This window comes from Sceloporus undulatus, chromosome 9 (genome assembly GCF_019175285.1).
Source record: "Sceloporus undulatus isolate JIND9_A2432 ecotype Alabama chromosome 9, SceUnd_v1.1, whole genome shotgun sequence".
Taxonomy (NCBI): domain Eukaryota; kingdom Metazoa; phylum Chordata; class Lepidosauria; order Squamata; family Phrynosomatidae; genus Sceloporus; species Sceloporus undulatus.
In genome coordinates this window covers 21,333,917-21,354,193 of record NC_056530.1, presented here as the reverse complement: position 1 = coordinate 21,354,193, position 20,277 = coordinate 21,333,917, and the positions used below count along the sequence as shown (strand labels likewise).

Genomic DNA, 20,277 nt, shown 5'->3' with positions numbered 1-20,277 from the left:
TACAAAGTCAACAAAATACGACACTGATATCACAAGGGTGCCACACAGAGTACAGAAGGACTGGGATGGCAAATCACAGCACATTTAGCTAGGTAGAAGGAGAAGCACAGTTGCTACAAGGATACTATAAGGAGAGAAAATTGACTGCAGAGAGATTATATCATGACATGCCCAAGAGCATGAATCAAGAATGAAACAAGCATTTTTGAAAGCTACCTCAAAGGACTGATACATACAACAAGGAAAGTGCCATTGCTAAAAGAGGCAGACCCAACAGCATTTGGAAGACATGGCATCATTACAATATCAGCTGGTTATCACACAAACTCAACCCAGTTGTTATAAAGACTCTGCATAGCTATCACAGGTTTTTACAGATTTAACAAACAAGTACTGTATAACCTAACCACAGTTGCCCATGCACCACTAACCTCCCAATTACACTACTGTAATGCACTCTATGTGGAGCTACCCTTGAAGAGGACTTGGAAGCTGCAACTAGTGCAAAATGCTGCTGCTCAATTGCTGACTGGAGTATCATATTTATTGTTGGTGTGTGCCTTTGAGTCATTTCTGACTTGTGGCAACCCTAAGGCAAACCTGTCATGGGGTTTTCTTGGCAAGGTTTGTTCAGAGGTGGTATATCACATAGACAACATGTCATGTCAGTCTTAATAGAAATATACTACTGACTGGTGCCAACACATTTTAGGTGACAAGTTAAAACTTGGTTGTCCATCAAAGCCTTTGGGCCTCATTGCTTCAACCCAAAAACTGTTGTATATAGTTTTTAAAACTTAAATTTTTAAAAAAACTGTTTTTAATGCATTGTATTATTTACTATGTTCTTCTTATTTAAATTATATTACTGCTTTTCAATATTTTATAACTAACTAACTAACTAACATTAGCATTGTGCCACTATACAGGTAACAGATTGCTGACTTCTTACTACATTCCCTTCAATTTTTGAGACAAGAAAGGTTGTTACTGGGCCAAGCATTAAAGTAAGAGTACCACACTTTTACTCTGCGGCATTGCTATACCAGACAGCCACTGCTCAGTTATCGCACTTATATATAATGCTCAGCTATATGGAAGTGCTACATGCACTGTTTCAAGAGGTGAAAACACCAGAATGTGCCCACATCGCCACAAAGAATGCAACATTTTTATAGCAAATTATTACAAAAAGGCCACGTTGTTACTCAAGAACTCCTTGCAACAGCACAGCTACATGGTTACACTTAGACCCTTAATTGTTATAATTTCACATCGCTACTACACAGATAATAAAGGACGGAGATCACATTTTGTTGAGTTAATTCTGCTTGGATGGGCGTCAAATGGCATATCTACACTTGAGCCTATGGAGACCTGGCTAAAGCTATACAGGAAATACATAATGTGGTAGTGGTAGTGCATGTGTTTGTGCATAGAAGTGTGACCTGCATCTTATTACTACCTCAAACAGGCAGAAGTCCAGCAAGGTGACTTCCTGAAGGTCTCTACGAAGTGAAGGAATGTGGGACGGGGCACAATTTACAAGAGCACAGGTCTGGAGACCACAATTAAAGCATTTGGGTGGGTGAACAGTATGCAGTTAGTGTGCTCAGCACCAATTCCACATCGCTTGAGGATGGGGCAGTAAGGTATGGCTCTGGGGAGGGCTTTTAAAGAAAAGCTGAAGGTCATGCGCCAAATGGAGTTGAGGACTCCGACCCCACCAACCAACCCCCCCAAAACTGATCAGAACCCCCTCCAACCAGCCAAGTGTAATGGGGTCTAGTGGGGCGTTTGCTGTAAGTGTAATGGAGCACATGGTCACCTTATCCCACACTATTAAATACGTATTCCTCAGGCCCTCATTCCAAGCATGCCACACACCAGATCAAAACAATGCCAGCCTGACAGTTTGCAGAGATATAGTTGCAATTGAAAAGGAATGGGCCGACCCAGTCACAACAGGGCTACAGCAATCTCTGGCCATGAAAGCCAAACAATGCTCCTTAGGTAAAACTGGGAAGGTGGGCTAGTTATCATTTCCCAATCTTGGGTTGCCAAATGTTGTCAGACTACAGTTACCATGATCCTCGACCCCTTGGTTTGACTGGTTGGAGCGTGTTGAAATCTAACATCTGGAGGCCCAACTTAGTCTATAGATAGTGGTGAGATATTGGTTTTCTGCTTCTGCTTGTTGAACAGAGTACTATATATACTTATGTATAAGTCTAGAAATTTTAGTCTAAAAACTGACCCAAAAAACTTGGATTGACTTATACATGGGTCATTGTAAGTCCTGTACTTTAACTCTTATAAAAACGGAGCCATCCCCAGATGAAAGGCAAGAACATAATCTCTTTGGGAAGCACTGACTTAATCTCAGCTCTATCATCCATCCATCTTTTAGGGTGAACAGTTGCGCCTGCTGGAATTTTGTAAGTTCTTTGGCATTGTTTTCCTTTCCTTCATCTTTTAGATTCCTTATTATACACCCCTAGGTTTTACCCTCAATTTATGCACAGGTCATATAAAAATACTTTAATTTTGGCCCCAAAACCTGCCCTTGACTTATACATAAGGTCAACTTATAGTCAAGTCTATATGGTAGTACTTCTTGTCTGGTTGAAATTCCAACTAGTCTTACAGGCTCTACTCATGTGATGGATAGAGCTTTCCTAGGATTAGGCGGGGATTAAAATCGCATTGCAGAACTCCTTATTAGTTTCAAATATTGCAGTGCATTCAGTTCTAGCAGATCAAGGTACCCCGAGTGAAATGTTATTGGGTGTGTTTCCAGAAATACCAACATCCCTCCTAGCCCTAGTTCTTACTGCATCAATTCCAATTCTTGGCATTCACCTAAATTCCCCAATGCATGATCTTACAGCCTCTCAAAATACACAGCACTGGATTTGCAGTGCATCCTCAAAGCCTGGTGGGATACCAGATTCTAAGCTTACAATGGAGGGGGTTCTGATCAGTTTTCAGTCTTAAGGCTCGCTAGGTTAGAAAGAGGAATCAAACTAAATACAGGCTGAGAAACTGACCATTAAGAGAAAAAATGAAGCTAAACAAAAGCAAACAGATTATTTACCATTTTCACGACTGATGACTGAGGGAAGGGCATCAGTGAGACCAAGGGAGGGGAGGGAAGGGAGGGAAGAGAAGGAGGGGGAAAAGAGGAGGTGAGTGCAACACATCACAGCAAAGAAGGAAAAGGAGATGATTAAAAACAAAAGAACAGGAAAAGAAAAAGAAACCCAGCACGTAGTAAAACAACATTAATTCGGAATGGAAAAACGGATGAGACCAGAAAATCCGAGGCAAAAGGAGTCGGATAGGTTGGGAGGATGAGAATCCATTATTGGTTTTAGGAGTATCAATTAATCCACGTCTCCAGGAGGAAGCTGTGAACACAAAGAGAATACGCGGAGCACGGAGGTCGGGAGAAGGAGGCTAAGGTGGGCAGTATGGTGGTGGCCAGTCTGACCTAGGCCAGGGCTCTGATGGGGGAAGGCCTGTTTCCCAGCATTCATGTACAACAAAACCCCTCTTTCACTCCTTCCCAGAGACTGGGGGAGGAAAAGCCAAACTGTCCAACCCATTGTGGTCAGAAATGGAGGAAGAACCCAGGAAGCCAGGCTTCCAAACTGCCCCCAGGCTTCATGTATAATCCATAGACTGCTCTGCATCCAAAGGCAGAGAAGTTGGAAATAGATCTGCACTAGCTAAACTGGGAAATGAACCAGATTACAGATATCTGGTAACTGGGGACAAGTGTCAGTGCCTCTGTAGGTGGCAAACAGACTGGTAAAAGTCTTTGGGGTATCGCTAAAATGGATGGGATGGGCTGAACTAGAAGGGAGGAAAGCTGATAGGAACAAGATGGGCCTAGTATACTCCATCCCAGAGTCTCAAAATGGGGCAGAAAGGGACTTACTCGTTCCATCCTCTGTCACCATTCCCAGTCCTTCGGCTTTGTTTTGCCTCTCAAAGGCATTGAGATCCAGCACACTGTGAAGTGGAAAAGAAGAAAGAGAAATAGGGCAAGGAGAGCAAAGGAAGACAACAGCAGAATTTGGTGCAGGAGAGAGGGACACACTGGCAAAGAAAAGCCAGGCAAAAGGCACCTTAAAAGGGGAGCTTTGCAGACATCCAGTGGAGGTGGCCCTGAGTTTAGTGTAACCTGTGCCTGAATCAGGTTGGGATGCAAGGCTAGAAAGCTCTGCTCCAAAGTGCCCTCTGGCTGCACAAATCAACTTGAGAAGTGGAGGGTGTGTTTTGTCCCTGAAATTGGATGCCTCATCCATCATCTTGGGACTCCCTTGTGAGCCAGAAGATGAAAAACTCAGTAGTTCCTGACTGTCTACATAAGAGGCAGAGGTAGGACAGGAAAACAGGCAGCAGAAACATAGAAAGACAAGGAAAAAGGAGAAGATATTGCGGCTACACACCTGCATGTCTGCATTAGTGCTTGGATGCTCTGGAAGAATCCCACTTCACGTTTCTCCTTCAGATAATCCAGCATTTTCTGAAGACAGGAAGAAATGATTTAGTGGGAGATGAAGGCATGCATTTTCTCCTTGCTGCATTTCCCCTTTGATCCCTACCTTCCTCCACAGTTCCCACCAAACACTTCCCACCAATATCTACATTCTAGTCATATGATCAATATTATTCCACCTTGTTGACTTTGGCACACCCATCCATCCCATTCTTTGTCGCTCTATCATGTTTGCCTTCCATCGCTTATATCCCACTTTCCCCCAAAAATGGGACTCAAGGTGGCATAAAAAAAAATTAAGACCAATCTACATTTGGCACAAGCGACAGCTACAAAGTGTGTTTAAATTATTAAAATGCAAGCAAACTATAGAATTACAACAATGTAAAACAAACTCATTAAGAAATACTTCAGCAAAACAGCACACTATTAGAAGCCACTGTGGTCAGTTCCTAAAAGCCTATCAGAGTACAAATGTTTTTACTGAGAGACAGGAAGATAGCAAGGAGGAAGCCATCCTGGCCTCCCTAAGGAAGGAGTTCCAAAATGCAGGAGCAGCCACTAAGAAGGCCCTTATTATTATCAAACATGCCTGTGAAGATGGTGGGACTAAGAGAAAAGCTTTCCTTCATGGAAGGAGAAATATATATATCCTTTGGATCCATGAACAAAAACTAGATATCAAAGGAATAAAAAATGAGTAAAGAGTAAAGAAAGAAAAAACAAGGAGTAAGGGATAGGGAACTTCCTAAGAATCCTTCCCTTCCCCTTCCTTCCTCCATACCTGCTGCACTTCCTCATTGCCACCATTCAGGATGGAGATGCCCAGTTTCAGCGTGGAAGATACCATGGCACCAGGCTCCCCTAACAAGATTTTAAAAAAGAAGAATTATGGCCCTAAGCATCTTCTGTATTGAACTTGAACTGAGTACCTGGTACACATCCAGGTATCTTTGGAATGATTCAAGACATGCAGCTTTCGTTGGGCGCTGATACCACCTTCCCACACCTGATACTCCTTTAGATACGCTTGCCTACAACCCTAATAATCTCATCCAGCACAAACCAAGGGCCATGCTGGCCAATGACGATGAAAACTGTCGTCTAGCAAATTTGGAGAGCACCAAGATGGGGAAAGCTAACTTAAAGGCTTCATGAGAAGAGAATGTACAAACAGTGCTAGATCCATCATCTGTTGTAGGGTAAATGGTGGGGAGAGAAACAGGGTTGCCACTGACCTTTACAGGCGCTAATCATCTGCAGAACCATCTCGGCTGCCCCACGGTTGTGCAGTCGGGACTGTTGATACAGAAGTTTCTGTTTCTCCATTTCCTTCTCCTGCAAGAAGGCAAGGAAGCATGAGTTACTGGCTAAAAACCAACGGTAGGCTACCTGGCTATGTGTCCCTCCAAGCAGGAAATGCTGGGAAGAGCCTCTTGCATTGCTTAACATTAAAAATTAAAATAGAAAGTAGACTTTGGATACTTTAAGGGGTTTTTTTTTGGGTGGTGGTGGTAAATTTTTGGGCTCTGGAGAGTTCCAATGCCCAAAAACAATGCTCCTAGGCTTAGTCTATTTGCCCATCCCTGTTTTATATGGAGGGTCCAATTCAGATGTGGATTAAAGAAAGGAGACAGAGGAACCCAATGGCAGAGAATGCTGCAACTCTGTTGAAGCAAACACTCTCTTTTCCTCATCTCCAAACAGGATTGTGTGTTCCCTGGGATAAACAATAGAACTGCCAAATGGTATGTACAGTTTCTAGTCATCTTGAAATTCAGGGCAAGTTTGAAAAGAAAACAAGCAGAAGTTGCTAGGCTTTATAGACAGAAAGAAAAGTTTGACGAAGTGGACCTATCTTTGCTGAAACATGAGAAGCAACTGTATACAGATGCTGTTCACGAAGGGATCACTTACTTCAAAAGGAACTTCAGCTTCTTCCCCTTCTTCACCCTCATCACCTTCTTCTTCGTTTAAGTGGCAACTCTGGGGACCAAGGGACAAAATGAAAAGAGGGGTGAGCAGCAGTAGCATACATGCCAAGACATTTAAAACAAAACTCTAAAGGTTCATGAGTGGCAGCTTCTCCACTACATACAATCCTGGCATTCAGATGGTATCAGAAGTCAATATAGAGCTGCAAACAGATTTACACAACAGAAAATGAAAAAAGAAAGAGTGGCAACCCTACTATATACAGTATCTACAACAACAACAACATTTATTTATAACACCCTTTCCACCAAAGCCTTCTAGATAGCACAGGTGTTGTCTGTATGGTGAGGGTTTTAATCTGGGACTGCTCATATATCACAATGTTTTCTTCAAACTTGAGAGTGACCAGACTAAAATGGATTTCTCAGGAATAAGCCACCATCTCAACTCACTTTTGCCATGATGTCAGCGTATGCCATGTACAGGTAATCTTCCTCCAGTTTGCTAAAACAAAGCAGAGCAGGGTCAGGATCCAACTTTGTAGAGAATAAATCCAATTTCCAAAGACCTTCTTGGAGTGGGAAGAAAATTGCTAAAAATACCCATACTTTTGAGAATGAAATTAGCAAGGAGCCCCATCCTTGCTCCAACCCATTCCTCTTCCCTTGACTCACGTCTTCTCTGTCAGGGCAGTCCTGCTGAAGTGCAGGATGAGCTGGTGCAATGGGTCTGGCTTCTTTTCTGCCTCTTCCTCCTCTTCCTCTTCTTCCTCTCCTGGTTTCTATATCCCATTCCCCACACAGGAAACAAAAAAGGCATCGCCACATTATACGTTATCATAGAACCAAAGGTAATAATAGCATTCAGTTGAGCATCAGACTGTTCTGACCATGTGCCATTTTGCTCTTGTTCTCCAACACTCACAGACAAATCGTCAATCATCCTGTCTTCAAAAGGATGCTCTTCAGAAAGGATCCAGGACAGCTTGTAGCTCTCCAAGAACATATTGCAAGCCCGATGCCTAGAAAGCAGACCATCAGTTAGACCAGCCCTGTCCTGACTCCGCTGCTTTCGTCAGGAAAGATGGAGAGCAAGAGAAGGAGGGTGCTGTAATATCTACAACAGGGGATGGGGCAGCTAGTGCTTTTCCACAATGAAGGCATGGGTCCAGACATGGATCAAGACAAATGCAAACTGGTGGCTTGGCAGACAAAGTCTCCTTCTTACCTGGGCAGGTTGTAGAGGGGTGTCATGCGGAAGCAGGCCACCACGGCACGCCGGCGTTGTTTGGAGAGCAGTTTATGCCACACAGCCTTCTTTGACTTGTATGGGTGCTCCGTCTGTGGGGCACAGGAAAGGTTCATGGGGAAGGGAAGGCAACAGGTGCACCCCAATTTAGCTTCCCATGAAAAGTCCCTCTCTCCCCTTCTCCACCACACAATGCCTTTCGCTGAGCCCCACATTATTTAAAGGAAAGGAATGCAGGGAGGGGGTTAAAAGCATGGCAAACAAGGTGACCATCCTAGTGAGGATCCTGACCAGGAAGAGCCATTTAGAAGGCCCAGTATATTTGTTGGTTAATTTGGCCAGATTCTTCTGCCTGCTAGCCCAGCTTGCTAGCTTTATCTGCCCTTACCAGCTCCAGGTGATAAAGCACAGCTGAGACCTCCTGAACCCGTTTGACAATCTTCTCTGGATTGTTACAGTCCTCGGCTTTGCCAGACATCTCCTTATAGAGAGCCATCTGCCAGCGCATGGATGAGGAATTCTCACACTGCAAAGGAAGACCATGCATCAGTGTAGCTGAAAAACATAGGAAAAATCTGCCCTTCCTTTAGACCGAAAGGGGCTTGTCCAACATCCCATTCTCTCTGGCATCATGGCACACACACAATGAATATAGAGAACTCATGCAAGGGCAGAAAAGGTGATGCCATCTCATGGACACTGGAAGTAAAGAAATTTTTTCTCAGTAGATCTGCCAGGGTAAGTGTGTTGTGAACAAAGGAAGTACAGTACTCATTCAGAGCAAGTGTGGGCAAATCTTGCGAGTCTGGAAGCCAACCTTGCCTTTCTATGGAACCACAGTGCAATGCACTCTAACTAAAAAATCCACACACACATCCAAAGATGAAATTGATGAAATTAACTTCTGGATGGAGGGAATGCCACTCTCCTTTCCCACACAGACTAATGCCAGGGTCTGCAGCTTGTTGAGAAGAGTCATCATTCCTAGAGAGTGTTGAAGGATTGCCAAACTGGTGAGGGCTGCTTGTGCTCCACTCCTGACTCAGAAGCCGGACAGAGGAGACCACAGACCTCCAAAGTGAGAACCTCTGTGATTGTAGTATTTACAATGGTAGATTAGGACTTTCAGTTAAGACTTCAAAAAACTCTCATGAGGCTACCCTCTGTCCTCTGCCCAGCTCCACTAGTTTGCCTACCCCTTTCCCTTTGACAAGAGTCCTGCCAACCAAGTTGCTTTATCCTGGGAGAAGAGGGGCTCAAACCATTTTGACTTACCCCACAGGGTGATCGTTGTGTGGCTAAAAATGGGGAGAGGAGAGCCACATACGACACTTTTTGCTCATTGGACCAAAGGCTGTCATAATAAATAAGTGGATCCTAGCAGTATGTGGGCAATTCCTCAGCCAGATACAGGGAAATCATTCTATTTAGAGCCTGTGCCACTTTCCCATCTGTCCACCAATATCTATTCCATCCTGTTACCGCAGAAAATGCATTTAAATACATACTTTTGAAGTTATTTATCTAAAAATATGAAATTTTAAATGCATTCTGACATAACACAATTGGGATTCTTTCCTAACACCTTTTTTTGTTAACGTTCATTGGTCTTGGAAATCTAACAGATATCCACATTTTGATTTGCACATTAGCTCAGGAGGCAAGGACTAGCTTGGTTTGTATAGTAATTCATTCATGAGTACCAAACTACTTAAGTATCTCTTTACACACCATGAACACTCACCTTGCCCTGAAGGTGTAGGTTGTTGTTGAGGAATTCACGCACCTCTTCATCTGTATCTTTCTGCAGAGAAAAGAAGAGAAGAGACGAGACGAGAAGAGAAGAGAAGAGAGAAAGCATTCTCATGAGTAAAGGAGAGTTGTAATCGTTTGTCTGTTCCCCAGGTTTTGTATAGCTGTTTTCTCTATTCTAACAGGTTGAACACCACCTATACAGCTTAGTCACTGGAGGTAAGAGAAACAATGCAAGAATATCCTGATCAACCCCGCTCCACCTTTTCCCCTTTGTCTCCACATTCACGACTGCAATGTGGCTCCTGAGATGAAATTAAATCTGGCTCTTGGACTGAAAGAGGGTTCCCCACCTATGGAAACCCTGCCCAAACCTCCTCACCAGGGCATAGCGTAGCTTGGCCAAGTTGATCAGCTCCTGGTCAGTGGGGGAGCACATATTCAGGCCAATGGGCAGCATCTTCTTCAGAGTGGCCACAATGAGAGAGGTCTGGACAGAGTAGCGGTCCCCACGGCGTTTCTTCTTCGTCCGCTCCTGGTCTGAGCCACCTGACTGGAAAATGGGTTTTAGGAGAGAAAAATGGACATCAGTAAAGGGAAGGGAGGGAGGTTTACTTACTTGGGTCGTTCCACAGCATGCCAAAAGATCGGCTGGGCAGAAGCTTAATGGCCAAGCGCCACCCTGACTTAGGGATTCAGTGACATGAGGGCAAGGGAAGGGTATACTAGAGGCTCTTCTTTGGAAAGAATATGGGAGAGGGCACCTTTGAAGGAAAGAAGAGGGTGAACAGCCCACAGTGGCATCCAACTGCTGGATCCCATCCCCAGGGAGGTGCCTTATGAAGTTGAGATGTGTTGTTCCAAATACAGTATTTTATTTATTGGATTTGTATCCTGCCTTTCCCCAAAAATGGGACTCAGATGCATTAAATAGTAAAGAAATACAATTAAAACAGGGTGAATAAAAAAGCATTACAATTTTAAAACAATTTGAGAAGACACGAATGAAAGAAGGTCTTTAATACACATGTAGTGAGTGCATTAAAGAAGGTCTTCTTAGGTTTTTTAATACATACACAGACACACAGAGTCTTTCAATGGGAAGGAAAAGGTCTGTCCATTGTCACTTCTGAGATAATTCTGCTAGAAGTACACAGATCAACAAAACCCATCAGCATGCACCAGCTACTTGATCCGTAAACCAAAAAGTAAATACTTGAACCAGACTTCAGAAGCAACAATACACATGTTTTTTCCTATAAAGATTTCTCTCTGCAGAGAAGGTAACAGTCTCTGGAAATGAAAAGCAGGCTCTGGGGAAAGGAAGAAGAAAAGGCAAATGGTGAAATGGGTGAAGGTGGAGGTGGCGTTCTGGGAACATGGATGTGGAGGTTGAAAAAAGGGACATTTTAGTGGTGGGAGGAATTAAGTTTTTGAGGGATCTATGTAAGAACAGGGGTGAAGTGAGATGGTAGAAATCAGCAGGTCTCAGGCAATGCTTGGAAAACCTTCTTTTTTAGATCACAATTCTCTGAATGGCCATACTGACGGGAGGATTCTGAGAACTGTAATTCAAAACCACAATTTTTCCAAGCCTTAGTCTCAGGATTATTAAAAAACAGTCTAATCTCAGAAAAAGAGATATACAACAACATGCCTGGAGTCTATCTGAAATCTCAGAGAAGGCAGGGCTAGAAAACAGTTTGCAGGTTTCTTGGACACAGACATCAAATTCTCTGATGCCTATGTGAGCAGGCACCTGGGATTCTTCCAGCCACATGAAAGGGAATGAAACATGAAGCCTCATCAAGAGAGAGAGATTTGGATGGGCATAAAGTGGAGTTTCCCTCCCTCGTCCCCATTTCCTCCCTATAAAAAACAAACAACAATAAAACCACAACCAAGACATTATCCGTTCGGCACTGCCTAGGCTCTCCTACAGTCAGCCTTGCAAAAGAGCCTTTCTAACCTCTACGACAGAACTGCACACGAGACACACAGCGCCGTTGGTAGCCAAGGCACATAATCGGCCACATGTGGCATCGCGGGCACCTCTTCCCTCCCTCCCATACGGTGGTAGGGCAGTAGGTGGCAAAAGATGTCACAATGGCTGGATTATGGGGCTCCGGGATCTGCAGGGAAGGGGAGGGAATGGGACGGCAAATAGAGGAAGACAAGGTGGGTCCATATTACAAGGAGGAGGTCTAATGCATGCTGTGGCAGGAATGGGATTTTACAAACCAAACAAAAATGGTCAGCTTTCAGGGAGGGGACACCAGAAATCTAGGTTTTCAAGGCAGCCCAGTCAGATAAGGGAAATGTAGGGTTGCCAGGTTTACAAAATATCAACAAGGGACCATTAAAATTCATGATATGAAGGGTTGACAATCAGGAAGTAGCTATTCATTAACAGTGTCATGTTCCACCTAAATAACAAATGATAAGTATTGATTTCCGTTAAACTGGCCATGCATTCGTGAAATTAACATATCATCCATGTTCATAAAGTTCACGAAGGGCTCACATCCCCAAATATGGGATTTTGGGGCATCTTGTTCAGCATATCTAAAAAGAAATGTTTTCCAGCTGTCAAATAAGAGACATCTGTTGTAATAAAGGACACTTGTCAGCCCTATAAGGGACAAACTTTGTGACCTTCAAATAAGGGATTTCCTGTACAAAAAGGGATACCTGCCAGCTCTATAAGGGACAAGCTTTCTAGTCCTCAAATAAGGGATATCCATTATAATAAGGGACATCTACAGCCCTAAGAGGGACAAGCTGTCCAATCCTCAAATAGGGGACATCCCTTATAATAAGGGACACCTGGCAACCTCTGGTGTATGGCATGCCATGGCATGCCAGAGTAACTCCAAAAAAGCAAGGCTGCCACCTACCACATGGAGTCTTGCCTAGGTGCATAATGAAAGATTAACCCTGCCAACGGGGCACTTGATGGCTTATAGGTGCCAACCCATCGGATGCATGATGCGTTGCTGCCAGAGCTGCGGAAAGCCACTGCGCTCTCGCCATCGTTCATGCAGCCACATCCCCTTCCCTCTCCCCCAGCCCCTGTAGGTTTTTCATTGCTCTGCTGCAAGGAGAGAGGGGAGGGTTGTGGCAGAAATGCGCACTGCACCATGCTGTCTCCACGTGGTCCAAAGAACAGCAACAAAAAAGGGGCAGCGGAACAGCCATTGTTTCTCTAACCTGGCCTTCTCCAGACTAAACTCACACATGGCGCAGGGGAGAAGAGGGAGACAAGACAGAAGAGGAGAAACAGAAGGTTAGATGGAGCTGCAAACCCAGCATGGATGCAGAAAAAGAACTTGTTGCCCAGAACTTGGTGGATCCAAGATGGTATAAAGATCCCTACCACTGACTTCTTTCTTCTATCCCCCTCCCCATCTGACCAACGAAGAGAAAGAAAAGCTGCTCATAAAAAGAGGCCCAAGCTTGAACATCGGAATCCAGCTGTCACAGAAGCTTGTTCTTCCCATACTCTCCAAGGAGACATCCAAGTTTCTAGTTCTCATTGTTTGTAAGAAGAGTTAAAAAAAACAAACTAACAAAAAAAAAACCCCACGTAGGCAGTCATTGGAAGCCTCTTCAGCTGGCATTAAGAAGAGTAAGCAGTTTTGCCCCGACTCACTCTTTGCTTCTTTATCCCATTATTCCCTCCCCACTCCCTCCATCTCTACCATCACCAGTCCTGGCCCAATATCTCTGAATGCTGCAAAGAGATTAAACAACAAAGAATTATGCACATGTCATGTGGGATGGGGGAATACAGCCAAGGATGGTCCAAAGAGCAGGCCTGTCCTATTCCCAGTTGGTTAGTTGAAATCCAAGGTTCAAAAGGATGTTAGCCTACCTTCGGGACAGAAAAGCCACCCCAGAAGAAAAGGGACAGTGCTAATAATGTTCTTAGCAAATACAATAGTTTTTTCCCCACACAAAGCACTTCACAAACAATACTTAAGTAGCCCATACAACTGTTTAGGGTAGGACAGTATTACTATAGTCATGTTAGATATTAGGAAGAGTGGAATCATGTTAGATATTAGGAAGAGTGGAGACTGAGTAACAAGGGTTTGTCTAAGGGCACCCTGAGGGTTTCCACTTGTGCTGAAATTTGAACTAAGAACTTCCTACCCCTTGAGTTCATACCCTTACTCACAGTACCATGTCAGTTCCCAAGAACCAACATGGTGCAGAACTCAAGCCTAGTGGCTGTCAGTTCAAAGATTCTTCTAGTTCAGAGGGATATTCTGGCTCCTGGCAGGGAAGACATGTGCCCTCCGCCCAACCCATTCCTGGCTAAAGTGGGTTCACACTCACTCTCTGCCACTCCTCTTACCTTGGACATTTTGCTCTTGCTATCAGCTGTTAGGAAGGACATGTTGTTGATTTCATTCTGCACCACAAAGTTTTGTTCTTCTCGTTTGAAGTTCTGGAGGATGGAAGGAAAAAACAGAGTGAGTTCCAGCTGTATTCTGTGTGGCAGCAAAGTGGCAGATCCCATTAGAGAGGAACCAGATACACCTTATCTATACAGAAGGCAAGGCACTCTGACCTCTTCTTGGAGCCTCAAGTAAGTGAAGGATGTCCTCCTTCCTAGCAAGCTCCAATTCTTCAGAAATCACTCATTCAAGGAAGAGAGAATGACTGATTGACAATGGCCAACCACACTCTAAAACCCCCAAAAGGTGGATCCCAGGATCTCTTATGACACTGCTGGAGTACAGTTGTAGACCATCATTCCTGGGCAACCCCTCAAGGGATTCCATGTTCAAACCTGCAAGATACTTTGCTTCCTCACCAGAACCCACCTAACCACCACCCTCCACCAAAAAGCTCACTCACGTGTGACTTGGACCAGTAAATGAACACCTCCCCAACCATCCGAAACAGCTCCTCAGCATCCGAGTTTGGTTCCGTCAACCAATTGGCCCTGCAGATCCAAAGGGGGACTGTAAGTAGATATCTACTCTTCTATGGGAATACTTCATGGCCATAGACTGGAAAAGTTACTTTGGTGCACTACTATTCCCAGAATCTCTGTCAGTATATTTTGGGGCATATTAATACATGTTAACACTAATTTTAAAAAATTGTTTTTATACCATCATCCCTGATCTCCTCCTGATAGCAGTACAGAGTTACTTTTCAACTAAGTTACAGAGCCATAATTACAAAATAAAAGATGTCAAAAGGGTTACAGTTAGCCATAAAATCTTGAATGCCTTCGGAAAAATCAACATTACTCCTGCTTCACGCCCCCATATATTCAACAAAATGATTCCAAGTTAGAGCCACTTGCCATACCTTATTATTATACCAGGTCATCACAGATATCCCCTTTAAATCCTTCCAAAATAGAGTAATGCCTGCTCTGGCAGCTACTACTAAATAACCAGTTAAGAGTTTGTGAGAAGCCTTTGCACTGCCTCCTTAAACAAAATATGAGAAACCCAGTTCTAGGGTCTTTGTAAGACATTAGTGGTATTATTAATTTCAGAAACAATTGCATCCCAGATATTATATACTTTGTTACAGAACCAGCATAAATGGTGATGTGCATGCGTATATATGTGCCTTGAAGTTGCCTGTCGAATTACTGCAACCCCATGAATTTCATTTTCTTATGCAAAGAATACTCAGAGGTAGTTTTGTCACTTCCTTTCTCTGAAATGTAGGCTACATCAATGTAGCGGTCTCCCATCCAAATACTAATCAGGGCTGACCTGGCTCATCTTCCAAGATCAGACAGGAACTACTGCCTTTAGGGCTATGAATTAAAGATACATGTGTAAAAATACACACACTCCTACAGTACCTGTTGTTGTCCACATATCGGATGAGCAGTGGGTATAGGGCATAGAGGTCCCGACAAAGCACCGAGAACTCGTCCCGAATGAGTAGCTCAGCATCCTCGGACTCTGTCTTAGCTTCCAAGCGCAACTGGTCCTCCTCAGCTACCACCTTCCCTGAGCGCTTCTTCAGTTTCTCCATGGTGGGAATGAAGTGGGAGCGAAGCAGTTCTGGTTTTGCCTTGCTGACAATGGGCTGTGCAAAGACTGCATGGGAAAGGATTAAGAGAAAAAGGCTCTTAGTCAAGAAACAAATCAGTTCTCCCTCCACCACTGCCAACCTGCAACTCCTCAGACTCTTGGGCATAGATCAGGAACTCCCAAAAGGTTGCTTACGTGGAATCATGGGTGTCTAATGCCAAAATTGGTAAACTTAAATGTATTCCCCACTCTTGGCACCTATGGCCCTGATGCTCATTCCTTGCAATCAGGAATGGCTTCCCAGGCCTATGCAGGCTGTGATCCCACATCCCCTCAGCATAATGTAAATATCCACATATGGGGATGTGTCATGCCAGCACTATGCAAATCCTACACAGTATAGCAACACCGCTCAACACATGACAATGACTTGGAGCCACTGTGCAATGCAATGTTGTGGTATGTGAAGCTCTGCTTCTGCAAAATGTGTCCACTGCACAATGGACTATTTCACTTTGAATGCATAGTGCAACTTACACATGTGTATATCACTAACAGGATGGAACTGATTCTTCCTTCAAAGAACGAAGCTCCTCCAAATGCACACTCACCCCGATTTTGGACCCTTCATACCTGCCAACCGCTTCATCCAGGAAGCTTCATCTATACCCAGGTTGTTGACAATGATCTTCAGGATGTTGCCCAGCAAGGTGTTGAGTTGGTCAGACGTCACATCAGTGCACCAGGGACCCTGGGGGTTGTTTTCAGGGCCCCGCTCCCACCAGCGAGGTAAGTAGTTGCAGAGCATTGGCAAGGTGATCTCAATCACGTGGGGCATCTCAGTGTAGCGGGCTCCAGACTCAGCCAGCCCACTGATTTCCTTCATGAGCCTCTCCAGGACGGGGATATCTGGACACATCTCCTCCACACTGTTTGGTAGGCCCAAGACTGGGGAGATGGAAGGGAAGACATTACATTTAGCTTTGGAGTCAAGGAGTGGCAAGCTTAAAACAATGTTCCCCCAATAACCTAAAGGCATCAGATGCTGTCTGATCTTGAAAGCTAAGCAAGATCAGCCCTGATTAGTACTTGCATGGGTGACTGTTAATGAATATCAGGTGCTATGAATATCAAACATGAATATCAAAGAATTCATGTTTGTGTCTAGGGTGACTTTTTCATGTTTTCATTTAACTCCTGCCCCTTCTGTCTAATCTTTCCTTCTCCATTGTTACTCCCATCACAGACTCTCTGTGGAATAAGCAGATCTTAAAATTTGGTGAGGAGGTAGGTGGGAATCAAAGACCATAGCCAAAAAATCGACAAAAATGTTACATCATGTTTATGTTCAGAGCATGTTTCCAAGCTCTGCTTCTGAGTGGGTCTGCTTTCCAAGAGTCCAAGTAAGGATGCAAGAAAAAAGGAGGAAGCTTCAAAGCAAAGGAGGTGGCTGTGGCCCATTCATCCTCTCCCCTCTTCCCACACTCACTGGCTCGCTCTCTGGGTGATTTGGTGGTGTAAACGGAGAAGGGGTTGTATTCGTTGATATGAGGCTCCAAGAAGGCCACGGGCATCGCTGCTGCTAGTCGTGCCAAACATTCCCCAAGTTGTGGGCGTTGCCTGCAGAAGGTGGACGAAACATACAAGGCGGTGACCACCCTGGCATGCTAGAGGAGCTGTGCTGACATGGCACCTAGGTATCACACTCTCTAGATCAGGGGTAGGCAACCTTTTTGAGCCGGGGGCCGGGTTGCTGTCCCTCAGACAACTGGGGGGCCGAAGCCAAAAAATAAATAATTAAATAATTTTTAAAAAAAATATATAAATAAACCAAGACAAATGTAGGACAAAATTTTCAAATGGAAGACACTTTTTTTTAAAAAAAGGAGGACACGCAAAAAAATTTGCTGATTTTTAAAAAAATGTTAATATAAATGCATGTTTCTGAGGCTTCTATAGACAATTGCCCCCCAAAGGCCCCGGCGGCAATCGGCGGCAGGACCGGGCTGGGGCCGGTCCCAAGGCCTTACCGGGCCGCATCCGGCCCGCGGGCCGCAGGTTGCCTACCCCTGCTCTAGATAAATGTATTAATATTAATTTGATACTATTGAACACATCCTTACAGTGTTCAATGAGTTACCATTCACGCCTGTCATTTCAATTGTGAAGCAATGCTCATTGTATAGCTAAGGGAATGCAGTGAGCTCTTTTTCCATATTATATCTATAGTCATTCTGACTTCAAGGGTAGCTTCATAGCACAGCTCTTATCCTTCCACTCCACAACTCTTTTGCTTTAAACACCCCATGTCTTTGTACTCACCTCTCCACATAAGGATTTTTGGTTGTACCAAGGGAATAGATACTGCACAGAGTTCGGTAGCAGGAGACCTGGACATCATCCACTGTTGGGACACAAAAGAAGGAATCTTGTAGCATACAATTGCATACTGATTTTCTAGACTAATACGACTATGGCTTTGAATTCTATCATAAAAGATAGGGTGACTGTTCACATCCAGATGCATGCACCTCCTCCTTTACATAGACCTCAGGTGGTATGCATTTGGCATTGCTGCTTTGAACTTCAGCTCCCAGAATTCCAGACTGTTGGCCAAGATGGCTGTGGCTTCTGGGTGCTGAAGTCCAAAACACTTGACAGACTAAAGTTTGAGAACCAGTGCTCTGAAACAACGTGGCCTTGCCTCTGTGGCACATTTTCAAACCTGCCTGGGTCGCCAGTATCAACCAACATCAGGCCTAGCTACAACCTGAGACTCGACCCAACCCAACCCAGCCTTCCTCTTGGATGCTTACATATCACATCATCCCCGAACTGGTGCTGGGCAATGTGCTCAAAGATGGATGTAAGGACAGGCAGCAGTGCCACAGTGGTGTAAGTGATATTCTGGCCCACACCCTTGACCTGGGTGCGGGATTGTGACACTTTGCCCAGCTTGAGATTCTCCACCATCTTCTCAATGTCATCTGAGGCACCTTCAAAGAAAGAACGCAGCCCAGCCTTCACAATCTCAGGGCCTGATTTCATCACTGTCCTAATGGGTGAGATAAAGAGGAAGGATGTCCAGATTAGGTTTATGCCTGTTTAACAAAGTGAGGTACGTGGAGCCCAGAAAGAAAGGTGGCAGGGAGTAAACCTGAGGGCAGGCTAAATGGGAATGATCAGGTAGCAGGGATTAGGACTACCTAGACTCCAATGTAATGGAGCTCCTGAGGAACTGACAGTTAGAAAGCTCTACATTATAGTCATCTTTTCATTTGCTTAGCAAAGTATTCTACATTTCTCTTGGTCTTTGATATATCCATTTTCATTCATATAATTGACTAACCAGCTCCGCCACTAACTTCCAACTTCTCACTTTAAAAGCTTTCCTAACAAAGCCACGGAAACTGGTATTCAGCTTTCCTCAGCCTGGATTTTGATTAGAATTTGGCTGTTTGCTCCCTCTTTTTTATAAATATGATGTACCTGAACAAGGAGATGGACTGGGCAATGGTCTCGCTCTCCTCTTCTATGGGTGAGGAGGGATCATTTGGGCCAAAGAGAGCAAATCCACTCACCTGGCATCCAAAGAGCGAGCAAGGATATGGAGGCAGTTAACCACAGCAGCAGCATCTGTGCCTGGAGAGAGACAGATAATCTTTGCTTAGAACTGGGGTGGGCAACTATGGGATGCCAGGGGGGAAACATTAGCACCCCAAGGAGAACCTGGAGGGACACACCCCAACAGCACCCACTGGCAATTTCTTTTTTAAAATCTGTCTCCAAATCTTCCAGTGCTTTCTGGAGATGTGGGGCATTTTCTTCACGTATTTAGGCCCAGGAAAGGTCATTTTTAAAAAGAAGAAGTGACCAAAGTTATTTCCAAATTACTTCTGGTTTTGAAAAAAAAAGCCTCCCCAGGCTCTAAAATGGCCCAGGCAGGCAAAATGTGGCGAAAATGCCCCCCCCCCCCCCACCCTGGGGAGCATTTTGTAGGGAACCGTTTGGATTTTAAAAATAAAATTGCAGGACTTTTTCTTTATACCCCTGAAAGCCCCAGAGGCCACAAAAATGGCCCTTGGACACATGCGGCCCACTGGCCACACTTGCTCATCCTTGGTTTAGAGTAGGTCAAGGAACACAGAATAAGGTTACAAGATACGATGCATACAGTATGGTGGCTAGAAGACGGCAAAGAGGGGAAGCAGGTAGCTCCATGTCTAAGGTGGCAGAGTTGGGATGCAGGATGGAGAACAGGCTTGTAGAGTGCTTCACCCCAAAAGCCAGAGACAGGGAGCAGAAAGTAAAAGGTAAGGAACCGACATGCACACACCAAGAACAGAAGCAGAGGGAAGGTGCGTCTTACCAAAGAGAGAGACCCGGTGCCTGACCAGGGCTGCCAGTTTGCAGAAAAGGCTGAAGGACAGAAAAGAAAGGCACAGAGAGAGAATGAAAGATGTCATTGGAAGCAGGAGGACACACTGTGGGGCAAAGGGATTAGGTAGGAGTTGGGTGGAAAGGCCATCTGAGCCTCAGAAATGATACTGGAAAAGGAAAGGGTTATGCTAGTCTTTCCCAATCTGGTGTCCTTCAGATGTGCTGGAGTACAACTGCCAGAAGCCCCTAGCTATATATCTTGAGGGTACCAGGCTGACATAGTGCATCTTCTTTCATTCACATACATAAAAACCTATACATTTGGATAAGAAGATAAAATTGCAATCCACGTGATGTGGAAATGGTTTCCAGAGAGGATGTGCAGAGTGCAAGAATGGGCTTGGAACATCTGGAAACCTTGATGAGAATCAGGCCTTTATT

At 44.5% G+C, this 20,277-nt stretch overlaps 1 protein-coding gene across 8 annotated transcripts in view; it reads right to left on the bottom strand.

Annotated features, from left to right (window-relative positions):
* Window positions 1-20,277, bottom strand: part of RYR1 (ryanodine receptor 1) — a 104,591-nt gene that overhangs the window by 23,548 nt on the left and 60,766 nt on the right. For 5 of the 8 annotated variants that reach the window (XM_042439010.1, XM_042439015.1, XM_042439011.1 and 2 more), the window contains exons 61-83: window positions 19,826-19,875; window positions 19,038-19,098; window positions 18,273-18,511; window positions 17,779-17,860; window positions 16,946-17,076; window positions 16,090-16,404; window positions 15,282-15,522; window positions 14,309-14,396; window positions 13,803-13,895; window positions 12,653-12,667; window positions 9,825-9,995; window positions 9,435-9,494; window positions 8,079-8,216; window positions 7,670-7,782; window positions 7,367-7,463; window positions 7,117-7,223; window positions 6,895-6,946; window positions 6,425-6,493; window positions 5,746-5,845; window positions 5,292-5,371; window positions 4,458-4,534; window positions 3,944-4,017; window positions 3,098-3,115 (exon numbers count right to left, since the gene is read on the bottom strand). In XM_042439010.1, the coding sequence (XP_042294944.1) occupies window positions 3,098-3,115; window positions 3,944-4,017; window positions 4,458-4,534; window positions 5,292-5,371; window positions 5,746-5,845; window positions 6,425-6,493; window positions 6,895-6,946; window positions 7,117-7,223; window positions 7,367-7,463; window positions 7,670-7,782; window positions 8,079-8,216; window positions 9,435-9,494; window positions 9,825-9,995; window positions 12,653-12,667; window positions 13,803-13,895; window positions 14,309-14,396; window positions 15,282-15,522; window positions 16,090-16,404; window positions 16,946-17,076; window positions 17,779-17,860; window positions 18,273-18,511; window positions 19,038-19,098; window positions 19,826-19,875 (2,471 nt within the window). The remainder of the gene's footprint in view (window positions 1-3,097; window positions 3,116-3,943; window positions 4,018-4,457; window positions 4,535-5,291; window positions 5,372-5,745; window positions 5,846-6,424; window positions 6,494-6,894; window positions 6,947-7,116; window positions 7,224-7,366; window positions 7,464-7,669; window positions 7,783-8,078; window positions 8,217-9,434; window positions 9,495-9,824; window positions 9,996-12,652; window positions 12,668-13,802; window positions 13,896-14,308; window positions 14,397-15,281; window positions 15,523-16,089; window positions 16,405-16,945; window positions 17,077-17,778; window positions 17,861-18,272; window positions 18,512-19,037; window positions 19,099-19,825; window positions 19,876-20,277) is intronic. The other 3 variants (XM_042439014.1, XM_042439016.1, XM_042439017.1) reach the window with 1 other exon arrangement.